Source organism: Dendrobates tinctorius, unplaced genomic scaffold (assembly GCF_039654945.1).
Source record: "Dendrobates tinctorius isolate UK_male_01 unplaced genomic scaffold, ASM3965494v1 ptg000059l, whole genome shotgun sequence".
NCBI lineage: Eukaryota > Metazoa > Chordata > Amphibia > Anura > Dendrobatidae > Dendrobates > Dendrobates tinctorius.
In genome coordinates this window covers 3569650-3583509 of record NW_027361727.1, presented here as the reverse complement: position 1 = coordinate 3583509, position 13860 = coordinate 3569650, and the positions used below count along the sequence as shown (strand labels likewise).

General features: G+C 45.8%; 2 protein-coding genes across 3 annotated transcripts in view; both read left to right on the top strand.

The window, feature by feature from the left end:
• The window catches only part of PRMT3 (protein arginine methyltransferase 3), a 127309-nt gene that overhangs the window by 53655 nt on the left and 59794 nt on the right, over positions 1 to 13860 (top strand). For both annotated transcript variants that reach the window (XM_073578311.1, XM_073578310.1), the window contains exon 11: positions 2255 to 2333. In XM_073578311.1, coding sequence (XP_073434412.1) covers positions 2255 to 2333 — 79 coding nt within the window. The remainder of the gene's footprint in view (positions 1 to 2254; positions 2334 to 13860) is intronic.
• Positions 6842 to 12726, top strand: LOC141092299 (uncharacterized). The gene is made up of 2 exons (XM_073578309.1): positions 6842 to 11490; positions 11723 to 12726. Exon 1 carries the CDS (start codon positions 9729 to 9731, stop codon positions 11115 to 11117), a length of 1389 nt encoding a protein of 462 aa, XP_073434410.1. The 5' UTR covers positions 6842 to 9728; the 3' UTR covers positions 11118 to 11490; positions 11723 to 12726.

Here is a 13860-nt window from a genome sequence, read left to right as displayed (position 1 = left end):
ATGTACACAGTGACTGCACCAGCAGAATAGTGAGTGCAGCTCTGGAGTATAATACAGGATGTAACTCAGGATCAGTAATGTAATGAATGTACACAGTGACTGCACCAGCAGAATAGTGAGTGCAGCTCTGCAGTGTAATACAAGATGCTCTTTCTTGCCTCCCTGGCTTTTACATATGCTGCAGCTGTTATACACAGTATCTTTCTCATTGCCCGTCCCCTACTCTAGGTGCTGAGACAGCTTCATCTTTGCTGCATAGAAAGGTGAAATATGAAATTATTCTATTGCTGAATTTTATTGCAAAGTTTTAATGGGCAATATGAAATTATCCTCGTGGAAATAGGATTTTTTTTTCTTGTGCCATGAACAGATTGCCTGGAGCTGTTGATATTTCTGCAGTGAGACAGCGCCTTATGCTGTGGCCTTGATGCCGTAGAATGAATGGTGCACAGTTCACACCGACTGTTTATCTTGAAATTGGATACTGAAATGTTTCAGGTCCCTATAAATGTAGCCGGTCTGCAGGATGGGCGACATGTGAAGTCTGTTTTGCAGTAAACATGATGGAAAGTGATAAAACTTGAGCGAGAGGTTTTGTGTGGGGAGCAGCTATTAGGGCCCCGTCACACATAGCGAGGCACCAGCAATCCCAACAACGATATGACCTTGTCAGGATCGCTGGTGTGTCGCTACATGATCGCTGGTGAGCTGCCAAACAGGCAGATCTCAGCAGTGATCAGCACCAGCGAAACGCGGGTAACAAGCGACGCATGTCGCTTAGTTACCCACTGTGTACCTTAGTTACCAGCGCGCTGATATCTGGTGTACCGCCTGTCACACGCAGCGATGCGTGCTGGCCAGCGGGAGACCAGCGATCAAAAAAATGTCCTGGCCATTCCAGGATGATCAGCGATAGCCGGCAGGGCGGCCGGTCGCTGGTCAGTGTCACACACAGCGATCTCACTGGTGAGATCGCTATGTGTGACGGGGGCTTTACTCTGCGTAAATCTAATACAGTGCCCCCTGCTGGGCGTGGTAATGAGGATGATCTCCGGCAACAGCCACCGAGAAGGTTAAAGAGACCGAAAATAAAATCAGGAAATTAAGGTTCTCAAGTGCTTCTTAGTTCTTTTTCTGGAAAAGTGTGGATTGTGTCGGGTATTCCTACTCTGCTCCATTTCAATTATTGACCTGTAATTCCCGACACAACCTGAACGTAGCTGTGGCGCTGTTTCTGATTGATGACAGCCATGTTTTTCCAACCCTTTTAAGGACATCTATTATAGGGTGTTTTGGTGGAATATATTAAAAGATGTTGTAACAAGATTTTCTTACCACAAATTAGGACACAACTTAAAGGGTTATTCCCATCTCCGTAGATGGAAAGTGCTTGTAAATAGAAGCGTTTCTGCCATTTACTTACTGCTTATTAAAAATTTCAGCCGTTCTTGAGATAACTTACTATTTACAGCTCATTGACTAGGAGATCGACCATCGCTGCCCTCTACCCTATAAGCACTGCACCAAAGCTGGCCAGGATTTGGTGGTAACGGGGAGAAGAGGGGGTCTCCAATAACCCCGCATCTTCAAAACAGTGCTTACAGGCTCAATAGAAAAGAGCTTATAAGCACTGTGCCTGTTCTGCTGTCTAGTTTTGGTGGTCGGGGTCGGTCTCCAAGGCAACGATCTGTAAACAAAAGAAATATGTAAACATCTCATGAACAACGGCTGAAAATATAAATAAGCAGTAAATTGCAAAAAGACCTATGCGACAATATTAAGGGTGTGTGCACATGCTGCGGATCCGCAGCGGTTTTGGTTCTGCGGATCCGCATTAAAATCAATGAAAAATGAAAACCGCTGCATGTCAATTCTTTGTGCGGATTCCGCTGCGGTTTGGCACCTGCTCCATGGCATGTGTCAAACCGCCGGCTTATCCGCAGAAAAACTGCAGATAAACCGCAGGTCTTTTGACCTGTGGATTTACCTGCGGTTTTTGACAAATCCGCGCGGAAAAATCCGCAGTGTGTGCACACACCCTAAGAAAGACTGGAATACCCCTTTGATGTTTTTCCGGCCAACTGGATGGACCCCCAGATATCAGAAAGTTATCCTCTTTCCTATGTATTGCAGACAGCGTAGTTTTTTCCTATTGGACAGTGAGAGGTTGCTGCATATTTCTTGCGCCCCCGTCTTGGCTCTTTCCGTGCATCTTGATGCCATCTTACCCTTTTGTTTTCTGCTCTTTCCTCAGGGTTACTTCCTGCTGTTTGAGTCTATGCTGGATTCTGTTATTTATGCAAAGGACAAGTATCTGGACGCCGGCGGAGCAGGTTTGTATGGAAATTTCCATAGTATACGGGAACATTGCTGGGACTGTGTGAACCTTCAGCTGTAGATAGAGTTCCGCTCGGCTGGGAATGTTCCCTCCACAGATGAGCGATGGGGCCATTAGTACTCGCTGCAAGGCTTTCCTTCTGAGCACTTGTAGTCTGCTGGCCTTAAATGGGTTATTTAAATCTAGGGTGTAACACCTTCAGATCCTGATATATCCAGTGCTATGTGTAGAAGGTGCAAGAGGGGTCCCGGGGCGCAAGAGCTGTACCCATTGTCCTCATGGAAGATTGGGTGCCGTGCCCGATGCAGAGGGTGCTGACAGGGTGAAGGTGTCTGGCAGCAGCTTACTACCCTTTTTGCATTCACAAACCTGTTTCTAAGGTTGAAGGGAGACTTCAGCAGATACTAATCGCTCCATATGGAGGGAAATATCCTTTCCTGACCCCACTTTCAGCAGTCCGATGAGTTCTCTGGATCAACGCCCCATCGCAGAATCTAGTACCCATAACCTGTAATGTTATATTTTTCAAGAAAGTAATCCAGACTTTTCTTGAATTTTAGTAGAAAATCAACCATTACAATATTATGTGGCAGAGTTCCATAGTCTCACTGCTCTTACAGTAAAGAATCTGCATTTGTGATTATGATTAAACCTTCTTTCTTCTGTACCTAGAGGATGGCCCCTTGTCCCCATCACAGGCCTACGTGTATAAAGATCATTCGAAAGATCTCTGTACTGTCTTATCATATATTTGTAGATTGTAATAAGATCGCCTTTAAACCGTTGTTTTTCCAAATTGAATAGCCCCAGTTTAATAACCGGTCTTGATGTTGCAGTCCACCCATTCCCTTAATAACCTTGGTTGCTCTTCTCTGCACCCGCTCTAGTCCAGCTATGTCCTCCTTATACACTGGAGCCAAAATTGTTCACAATATTGTAAGGTCACACGTGTGACTTGTATAGAGGCGCAACTATGTTCTCGTCATGAGCATCTATGCCTCTGTTAATGTATCCCATTATTTTATTAGTCTTGGCTACAGCTGCCTGACACTGGCCACTAAAGTGGAGTTTGCCGACCACTCATACACCCGTCTGTTTCATTGATCATGTTGCCCATTGTTTTACAATTTAGTACATAATTGTACATTTTGTTTCCTCTGCCCAAGTGCATGACCTTACAATTATCGACATTAAACTTTAATTGCCATTTTTAGCCGTCTTCAGCTTTTATAAATCCCTCTGTAATATTTAATCATTCTCTTCTGTGTTAATTACTTTGCAGACTTTAGTATAATTTGCAGTTATTGATTTTTCTGTGTATGGCCCCTACATGGTCATTTAATAAATATGTTTAAAAGTGGGCCCAATGCTGACCCTTGTGTTACCCCTCTGATAACTGTGACCCAGTCCAAGTGTTTGCCATTATTAGCCACCCTCTGTTTTCTATCCCTAGACCTATGATATACTTGCATAAGGTGTAATGAGCATAAGGCAGAAATAAAACCTATAGAGAATAAGTTCAAAGCACAAAAATATACAAATTAAATTTTATTAAGAAATAGATTTAAAAAAATAACATATGTAAGACATAAGACAGCTGATGAGCAGACATGAAATAGACAGCATGAGACAAAGTTTTAGAATAAGTCAATAAACAAGGTACAGTTAGATATAATAAATATAATAGTGTAGTATGCAGCATATAGTCCTAATATTACAAATGGATTACGAGTGCATAGAGAATATCATGAAAAAAATGTTCATGCAAATACAAAGGTGTAAACCCCATAGATATGGAATGCACACAAGCACAGCGGCATAGAGAAATCTCACCAGTCCATGAAAGAACCGCACCCGATGCACGTTTCGCACCTAGCTTCGTCAAAGGGGTGACTCAGGCTTCACACTCTTGACGAAGCTAGGTGCGAAACGCACAATCCCTCAAAAAACCATGTTGTGGTTGGATCATGAGGTTATCCTTATTGACATACTCCAGGAAAGCATCTTTAGGAAAACCTTCCAGGATTTTACCAACAGGCAATGTTTAAACTTATCGACCTATAATTTCCAGGTTCAGAATTTGTTCCCTTTTTTTTAATGTTGACACCACATTTGCTATGCGCCAATCTTGTGGTACAGACTCTGAGAAATTTTAGTTAAATCTGTAGGAACGTGGGTTGGGCATGCCCCTTCTTCATGAATCCCGCACCCACCCCATTTAAGATGGATGAGGATGAAGTGGAATGATGATTTATAAGTTACACCTGTTGAGTTTAACCAACTCTTTGGTCCTTGCCAAATTTCACACCCTTGAGCGTACACATGGCTCATCAGATTTCTTGTTTACAACTGGTTATTAGGACATTGGTTTGCCAACAGCACAAAAGTTTGAGGATTCCCTTATCTTTCATTGAGTCTAGAATTTCTCATTCTCAATGTTAACATGGTGCAAGAACTGGTCACTTAAAGGGTTATGGGACCCTCATTTACTTCACATTTATTGAATATTCTGTGTGTATGCCCTAAATGTACAAGACATGAAGACCCCTTTAAAGAGTTAACTTCTCAAAGATTGAATATCTTAGATTGTGTGGTTCCCACTGAGATGCAGAACAGTCTTGTGATCAGGAGGATATGAATGGCCGCTACTTTGCAGATATCGGAGACCCAGAGGAGAGTGAGGAACCTCAGACCCCATTGTGACTTAACAGTAGATTTTCCAGCGGTGGGACCCACCTACAGATCTGTGATCACCTAGCCATTGAGAAACTGATAGTTTGTCTAGGTTCCATCCCATCTAAGAATCCATCATTATAAATAAAGTAGGTCACAGTTCCATGTAGAGGTGATCTATATATAGTTTCTGACCTCTGCTTTGCTTGGGTGTTTACATCACTCCCATGAATAGAGGATAAAAGTTTTTAGCACGTATGCCCTTGAATTCCAAACTGCCCCACAATCTAATCTTTTCCTCATACATTGGGTACGGCATATGGAGAAGGCTCAGAGCTGGAGTTGCTCACTGGGCTTCATAGGAGATTGCTAGTCACCAAAATGTTATAAGCCTGCAAGTATAGAATTAATCTGCAAATTAACAATGCTGTCTTGCTGTTGGACTGAAAGAGCGGCTACCGGGAGAAAATGAACTGCATTCCTCCTGGGAGCCACAGGCTTTCACAGTCGTCGCTCATAGCATTGACGGCACAGATGCGAGCTGTCACTCAAACTACCGAGGCATGCTTACAACCACTGTTCACCATATAGTGAGCGATGACTGTAGTCCTCATGTCCACGTCCCTATGACTGAAAGCTGGCGGCTTCCTGGTTGAAATAAGTCCATTTTCTCCCAGTAGGCACACATTCTGTACTGCAGCCAGGCAGCGTTATAACGCTGTTAAGCTGCAGGTCATCCCTAACGTTTTAGTGGACATGACTGGTTCCCTTATAATAGTTTTTTGTAAGCAATTGCCAAACTAAGTGACTAACAAAAGAGAAATTGAAATCAGATCCATATTGGTGTGATTACCATTTGCCTTCAAAACTGCATCAATTCTTCTAGGTACACTTGCACACAGTCAGGGATTTTGTAGGATAGTGGTAAGGTGGATGAGTAACCAAACAGGTGATCATCTTCATTTTCATATAAACAGACATTAACTATAACAGAAACAGCTGTGTAAGAGGCTTAAAACTGGGTGAGGAACACTTAAACTGTTACAAAGGTGAGATTGTGGAAGACATTTCCATGTTTTATGTTATACACCATATCAAGACAGAGCGCAGCTAGAAGACACAGGTTAGTTATACTTCATCAGCAAGGTCTCTCCCAGGCAGACATTTCAAAGCAGACAGAGCTTTCAAAAGCTTGGCAGAAGCTCTTTTGAAAATGAACCAAGAAATGGGCACCGTTGTAGATGCCGTGGTTATCTAAGGAAACTTGCAGCAGACAAAAGACGCATCATACTTAATTCTTTTTCAAAATCGGAAGATGCCCAGCAGTGCCATCAGCTCATTAATGGCAGCAACCAGTGGGACACGGCTAAACCCATCTACTGTTCGGTAAATTTGGCCAGCGGTGGTTTTCATAGAAGAATTATGGCCGAAAAGTAGACCTGCAACATGCCAACAAGGCCAAGCGACTTGACTATGCATGAAAACCTAGAAATCTGGGAGGCACAAAAGTAGCAGCAGGTGCTCTGGGCCAATGAGTAAAATGTGAAATTTATTCGGTCGTCCATGACAGCACCAGCTGAGAGAGGGGATCTCAGGTGCGGTCCGTTCGGGCGGGCGCCGCCGGCGGTGTCCCACAGAGGGAGCGGCGGCGCAGTTCTAGCCGCTTGCCGCGCGGGGAAGGGGGCGGGGCCTAGCGCCGAAACCGGAAGTCGGATGCCGGCGACTTCCGGTTGTGGTGAACGCGCGCCGATGCGCGCCCGCCACCTGAGGGGGCCGGGCACCTGAAGGGGAGGGGGAGGATCGCGGGGAGCGGTTCAATGGGGGGCCCGAACACCGGACAGAGTCCTGCTAATCCGGAGGGGGAGCCTTCTTAAGACAGAAGGCATCGCTGCTGAGGTGCTTCTGGAGGCCCAGCGATGGACACAACAGAAGCCCCCATGGACCCACAAGAGGTGCAGCCCGTGGCAAAGCGCCCCAGTGACCAACCTAAGAGGAAGGAGGGACGTTCAAGTGGACGGAGCCACAGCAGTTCCTCTAGGTCAAAGGATCCTCCCGCAGCCCCCCATGATCCGGTACCTGTCCTCATCTGCAAGGGTAAGAGATCTGCGAGAATGTACCCTGATGCAGTGTCCCCTTATGTGTTTGATTCTCAGGGGAAGAAGGCCACAGGGAAGCAGAAGCACAAGGAATGTGCCCTCTGTAGTTGCCCCTTACCAGATGGCCACCCCAAGAGATTGTGTCAGTCTTGAGTGAGACAGACGGTAGGGACGGAGATGAGGGGTAGAACGTGAGTGGAGTATCAGACTCTTACACTCTTTCCTATTTATACAGGTAGCGGAAGAAGCACCAAGCTTCGCTACAGACCTGAGGCAATTAATCAGGACTGAAATAAAAGCCCTATCAAAAGAAGGTTCTTCTAAAAGAAGACGAGCTAGTGTTTCAGGCTCAGAGTCTTCAGTCGGCCCTAGGAAGGAAGATATCTCCTCAGAGTCCTCGGCCTCCTCTTCTTCTTCCGAAGAGGATTCCAGCCGGTTCTGCTTTCCCTTGGACCAAATGGATAAATTAATTAAAGCCATAAGGTCAACCATGGGGGTAGAAGAAAAAAAGACAGAACTGTCTGCTCAGGACATTATGTTCGGGGGTCTAGACCCCAGAAAACAAAAGACTTTTCCACTAAACGAAAAAGTCCAGAGCCTGATTGACAGGGAGTGGGAAAAAAACGGAAAAAAGGGGTTCTATGCCGCCCGCTTTCAAACGTAGATACCCCTTTGAGGACCCAATAGTAAGTCGATGGGATAAGGCCCCCAAGCTGGATGCAGCGGTAGCTAAAGCCTCAAAAAAGTCATCTATACCCTTCGACGATATGGCCTCCCTTAAAGACCCCCTAGATAAAAAGGCAGATTCCTTTTTAAAGGGCACATGGGAGATGTCAGCAGGCGCCCTAAGGCCAGCAATAGCAGCCACGTGCGCAGCCAGATCCATGATGGTCTGGCTGGATCAATTGGACTCTCAGCTAAAAGATGGAACCTCGCGAGCCTCCATCCGTAAGTCTCTACCAATTATCCAGAATGCTGCTGCCTTTCTGGCAGATGCCTCGGCGGACTCAGTAAGAATGGCGGCTAGGTCTGCAAGTTTGTCTAATTCGGCCCGAAGAGCCCTCTGGTTAAAATGCTGGCCGGGAGATATCCAAGCCAGGTCCCGTCTCTGTTCTATCCCCTGTGAGGGTGAATACTTGTTCGGCCCCGTGCTAGACGAACTGTTAGAGAAGGTCGGGGATGAGAAAAAGAAATTTCCGAGTCTGCCGAATACATCCTGGAGACGTCCCTTTTCTAGGAAAGGGTATTCCCGCAGGAGACAGGCCAGAGATCAGAACAGATGGGACAACAAAAAAACCAGAGGTACGGGCTTCATGTATGGAGGAGGGGGGCGCCAAGAAGGTCCTTCACGGGATAATAAGAAGCCGCCCCAATGACTAGTGGCTCCGGTAGGAGGAAGATTATCTGCCTTCTACCCGGCCTGGGCCAGAATCTCGAATAGCAGCTGGATACTGGGGGTGATAGCTACAGGACTGCACCTAGAGTTCGCCTGCGTTCCCCAAGATCGTTTCAATGTAACTCCACTCAAATCTTCCCCGCTAGAACAAGCTGCCCTGGAGACCGAGGTCCTCGAGCTACTGGACAAAAAAGTCCTGACGAGAGTTCCAGAGGAAGAGAGGGGGAAAGGCTTCTATTCCCCCCTGTTCTTTGTCCGTAAACCGGACGACTCATTTAGGGGAAGTGATGGCCCATCTGCGCGAGCTAAACATTCTAGTCGTCCCCTATTTAGATGACCTCCTTATAATAGGCAGTTCAGCCGAGCAGTGTTTAGAACAGTTACAGAAAACAACGGCGGCTCTAGAGCGGTTGGGATGGCTACTTAATATCAAAAAATCCCGTTTGCAGCCATTAAAAATTCAACAATTTCTAGGCCTAACCCTAGATTCAAAAAAGCAGGAATGCCGTCTGCCCCCAGAGAAGCTGCTGCACCTGCATGGCCGGGTCCTGAACGCCTCCAACAACCCCTCCATGTCCCTCAGGAATGCCATGTCCCTGTTGGGTTCCCTCTCGTCCTGCATTCCCGCAGTCCAGTGGGCCCAAGTTCATACGAGAACTCTACAGGGCGAAGTTTTATGGTATCAGAGGATTCTTGGGGGTAACTTAGAAGGTCGACTGACCTTATCTAGAAACACAATAGAGTCCCTGGAATGGTGGCTAGAAAGAAATAACTTGTCTAGAGGGATCCCTTGGGAGTATAACATTACCCGCGTGGTCACCACGGATGCAAGTCCTTCCGGTTGGGGGGCGCATATGGAAGAAATTCTGGTCCAGGGCCTATGGGAACGAGATCAGATACAAATGTCTTCTAATTTGAAAGAATTAACAGCGGTAGTACTCGCAGCTAAAGAGCTCCTTATGTATCTACAGGGCCATCACGTACGAGTTCTATCGGACAATCGAGTGGCCGTGGCCTATATCAACCACTAAGGCGGAACTCGATCCAGAACTCTGATGAAGGTGGCAGGACAGTTGTTCCAGCTAGCAGAGCGTCATTTTTTATCTCTCACGGCTCTTCACATAAGAGGGAAAGAGAACATTGCGGCAGATTTCCTAAGCCGCAATCTGTTAAAACAAGGAGAGTGGGCCTTAAACACCTCCATTTTCGTTCAGATTGTGCAGAGATGGGGTCAGCCAGAGGTGGATCTATTCGCCACCAAGGAGAACTCGAAAACGACACAGTTTTGCTCCCTAAACCCCAGGGAGACTCCTCTGGCAGTAGATGCGCTTCTGATAAAATGGGACTTCAGGCTAGCCTACGCCTTTCCTCCCCTATCTCTACTTCCTCTAGTGTTGAGGAAGATCAGGAAAGACAGGGCAAGGGTCATAGTCATCGCCCCGTTCTGGCCCAGAAGAGCATGGTTTTCGAACTTCAGGATCATGTCGGTAGACGATCCTTGGGTTCTCCCGGACATCCCGGACCTTCTGTCCCAGGGCCCGGTCTTCCACCCTCAGGTGGCTGGCCTACATCTCACGGCGTGGAATTTGAGCGGTCACTGCTAGAAAGTAAAGGCTTCTCTCCAGACCTAATTGACACTCTACTAAAAAGTAGGAAAGTAGTGACAACTAAGATTTACGTCAGAATTTGGAAAAGGTTCCTCGAAAGCTCAAATGTAAATACTGGTGATTCCGTCCCCATAGGCCAGATCTTGGAATTTTTACAAAAAGGGCTGGACTTGGGTCTCTCCACCAGTACCCTTAAAGTACAGGTATCCGCCTTAGGGGCCCTCTTTAGCTGCAACATCGCGGCTAATTATTGGGTCAAAAGATTTATCAAAGCAGCGAGTAGATCCAGACCAATAGTAAAGAATAGACTCACGCCATGGGATTTGAACCTAGTCCTCACAGCTATGACAGAAGCGCCATTTGAACCCATCTTGTCGGCCTCTATTAGGAGCCTGTCCCTCAAAATAGCTTTCCTAATAGCCATAACGTCAGCCCGTAGGGTAAGCGACATTCAGGCATTGTCTAGGCGCCCACCTTTTCTTCAGGTAAAGGAGGATAGGGTAATACTTAGACCCGACCCAGCGTATTTACCAAAAGTAGCCTCCAGCTTTCATAGGTCGCAGGAAATAGTCCTTCCATCCTTCCTCCCTAAACCAACTAATGAGAAAGAGGAGAAGCTACACACTTTAGATGTTAGGAGATGCCTCTTGGAGTATCTAGCAGCTACCGATCCCTGGAAGAAAGACAATGCTCTCTTTGTCTCCTACCAAGGCCCTAGGAAAGGTCTTAGGGTGTCCAAAAGTACACTAGCCAGGTGGATTAGAGAAGCAATCTCGTTAGCTTATGCCTCAAAAGGTAGAGTAGCTCCGGAGAAATTGAAGGCGCATTCCACCAGAGCCGTGGCAACCTCGTGGGCCGAGAGGTCGGAAGTCTCCATCGACCAGATTTGTAAGGCGGCCACTTGGTCCTCTCCGAGCACTTTTTATAGTCATTATAGACTAGACTTGGGTGCCTCTGCAGACCTCTCCTTCGGTAACAGGGTTCTGCAGGCTGTAGTCCCCCCCTAAAGTAGTGATTACTCTCTGTAATTCTCTCAGGTGGTGCTGTCATGGACGACCGAATAAAGTCTTAGTTACTCACCGGTTAACGGTATTTTTCGGAGTCCATGACAGCACCCATAGATTCCCTTCCCTTAGTTAATTTGGGTGTGCACGTCTTCCCTTTGTACATATCCATGGGTGATAAAGATTTAAGTGTTGATATTGTTGTACATATAATTATGCATTAACCTTGGAGGTCCTCTTTTTATACTCTGTAATCCAACTGATGCGTGGGAGAGGTGCCGCCCTTTTGTATCTGTAGGTTTTTCCTGTTCCTAAGAAGGGTGGATCCCCTCTCTCAGATGGTGCTGTCATGGACTCCGAAAAATACCGTTAACCGGTGAGTAACTAAGACTATTTGCCTGTAACAGATGGCAATTTGTTCACCAAAGGGCTGCACAATAATGGGAGTACACAGTAACAGTAAGGCATGGTGGGGAATCCTGTATGTTTGGGGCTGCGTTTCAGCAAATGAAATTGGCAATTTGGTCAGGATTAAACACAGGCAGATACTTATCCATCATGTAATACCATGAGAAAGGCGTCTGATTAGCTCCAAATTTATTCTGCAGCCGGACAACGACCCCAAAGATCCAGCCAATGTCACTAAGAGCAAGGAGTCTGGGAAGTGATGATCCGGCCCCCGCAGAGCCCTGATCTCACATCATCTCACCTCATCCATTGTGTCTGGGATCACATGAAGAAACAGAAGGATTTGCACAAGCCTCATACACTGAAGATCTGGGGTCAGGTCTCCAAGATGTTTGGAACAACTTTCTGCTGAGATCATTTACAGTCTGTGTGCAAGTGACAAGTGTATCTATAAGAATTAATGAAGGCAAAGGGCGCTCACTAAATATTGATGGGATTTAGATTTCTCTCCTCTTTATTCACTTCGCATTTTGTTAGATAAAAATATATTAACATTTCTATCTGTGAAAACATGCTTACTTTTGCAGCATTAATGCAACAACGAACTATAATCTTTTATTCACACGACCGTAAGTTTAAAATATATATATTTACAGATAATGTGAAAAAGTTTTAAGCAGATGTTGAAAAAATGCTGCAAAGTTTATATATGGACCCCCTCCCTGTCCCCTGCCGTACATGATTCCAACTTCTATAATGAGTTCTCTGCTAGAAGGTCGTTAAATAATCCTAATTACTACTGAGCGTTCCCTATAATTACTGTGATTACTATGTTTCCCATCTTTACAAGCTGGAATCGATACAATGTAAATGCAGAGTGAATTCTCAATCCAGAGCCATCACCTCCCCCATCCCTCTATCCCGGCGCATGTTACATTTCTGCCGGTTGGGCGTCTTTACGAGGCGGCGGGGCTGTCTGTCTTTCATTTAATGCTGACACGTCTCAATGCAGTTCTTCCATTCCCTCAGCACGGCTCCCAGTCCATTGTACCACGTTCCACTGCATTGCTTTAATGACTCTCGATGCTCGCTCATCACTGCAGCGCCATTGTGCTGTAATGTGCTCCCAGGCAACGTCAGAACAAAGGCAGCCGACTGGAATTATGTGAGAAATTCAATTAAAGACGTGAACAATCGCACACAAGCTCGTAATTGGCCATTGTGATTCTCCGTTCTATCAGTCAGCGCCATGTGGAAGGTCTGAGACGAGGAGCGTGCGCTCAGGTGTGGGCTCCGCCGGCTGAAAACTGCACGCACAATGGTGCTCATGTATAAAAACCGCTCTGTGGGGTCAGTGGGTGACAACGGGCGAGAAAGAGAGGAGGGTGCAAAAAATGTCTCCAGATTCGGGAATAATGATCCAGAATCCGACTTGGGTGGTTCTGTGGTTGGTAACACGTGCTTCTGTGTAACAATGGCGCAGGGTAATCTACTGGCACTTTTATCTATATTTTTTTGCAGGGCCACAGATCCCAGTTGCTTGTCCCTTCCAAAAAATATAGTAAAAATCCTCTAATTTCGAGGTTGGATCATTGTACTGTCATATTACTCTTTTTTGGCTAATGGCGCGTATTGCCCCCATCATGAGGCCTCTTGACCAGTCAGGGCTTTAGAATGTTGTAGATAAGCCCTGAAAGTCGTATCGAGATACCTGATGACAGGTTCCCTTTAACAAAGCCCTCCTCATCCCATCAAAGTTTTTATCCTCTTAATATATTGCCATCATCATAGTATATAGCCCTGTGTACTTACAATTGCTCATTTTGCCTTTCTACCCAGCTCATTATTGTCCTTTCCATTAGGTCTATGACATCATGTAACTAAAAACCGACTAGCTGAATCCTTCTAAGCTCTATGTAGTAACAGGAGGACAATTTTCCCTGTATGAGTAATGAGTCACTGCAACTTTCTATGACTGGGGAGGAGGGAGTAGCTGGGTTAGGAGGTGATGAGGGAATGATAAATGCAGGGACCAGAGACTTCCTGTTTCTACATAGAGCAGAGAAAAGAGAAGAATTAGCTTGGTAGAAAGGCAAAATGAGCAATTGTAAGTACACAGCACTGAGAGGATGAAAACTTTTAGATGAGGAGGAGTGCTTCTTTAACAAAGTGGCAGGACCGATCTGTCTCCAGTCATCGAATTTTGGATTGAAATCACTTATTCTCACAGACGCATATCTGAATAGAGAGACAAGTATTGGCATTCACTGACGGCTATTGGACGTATCGAAAATCTTGATATAGAATAGCCATCATATCCAAATACCTGAGTGTCATA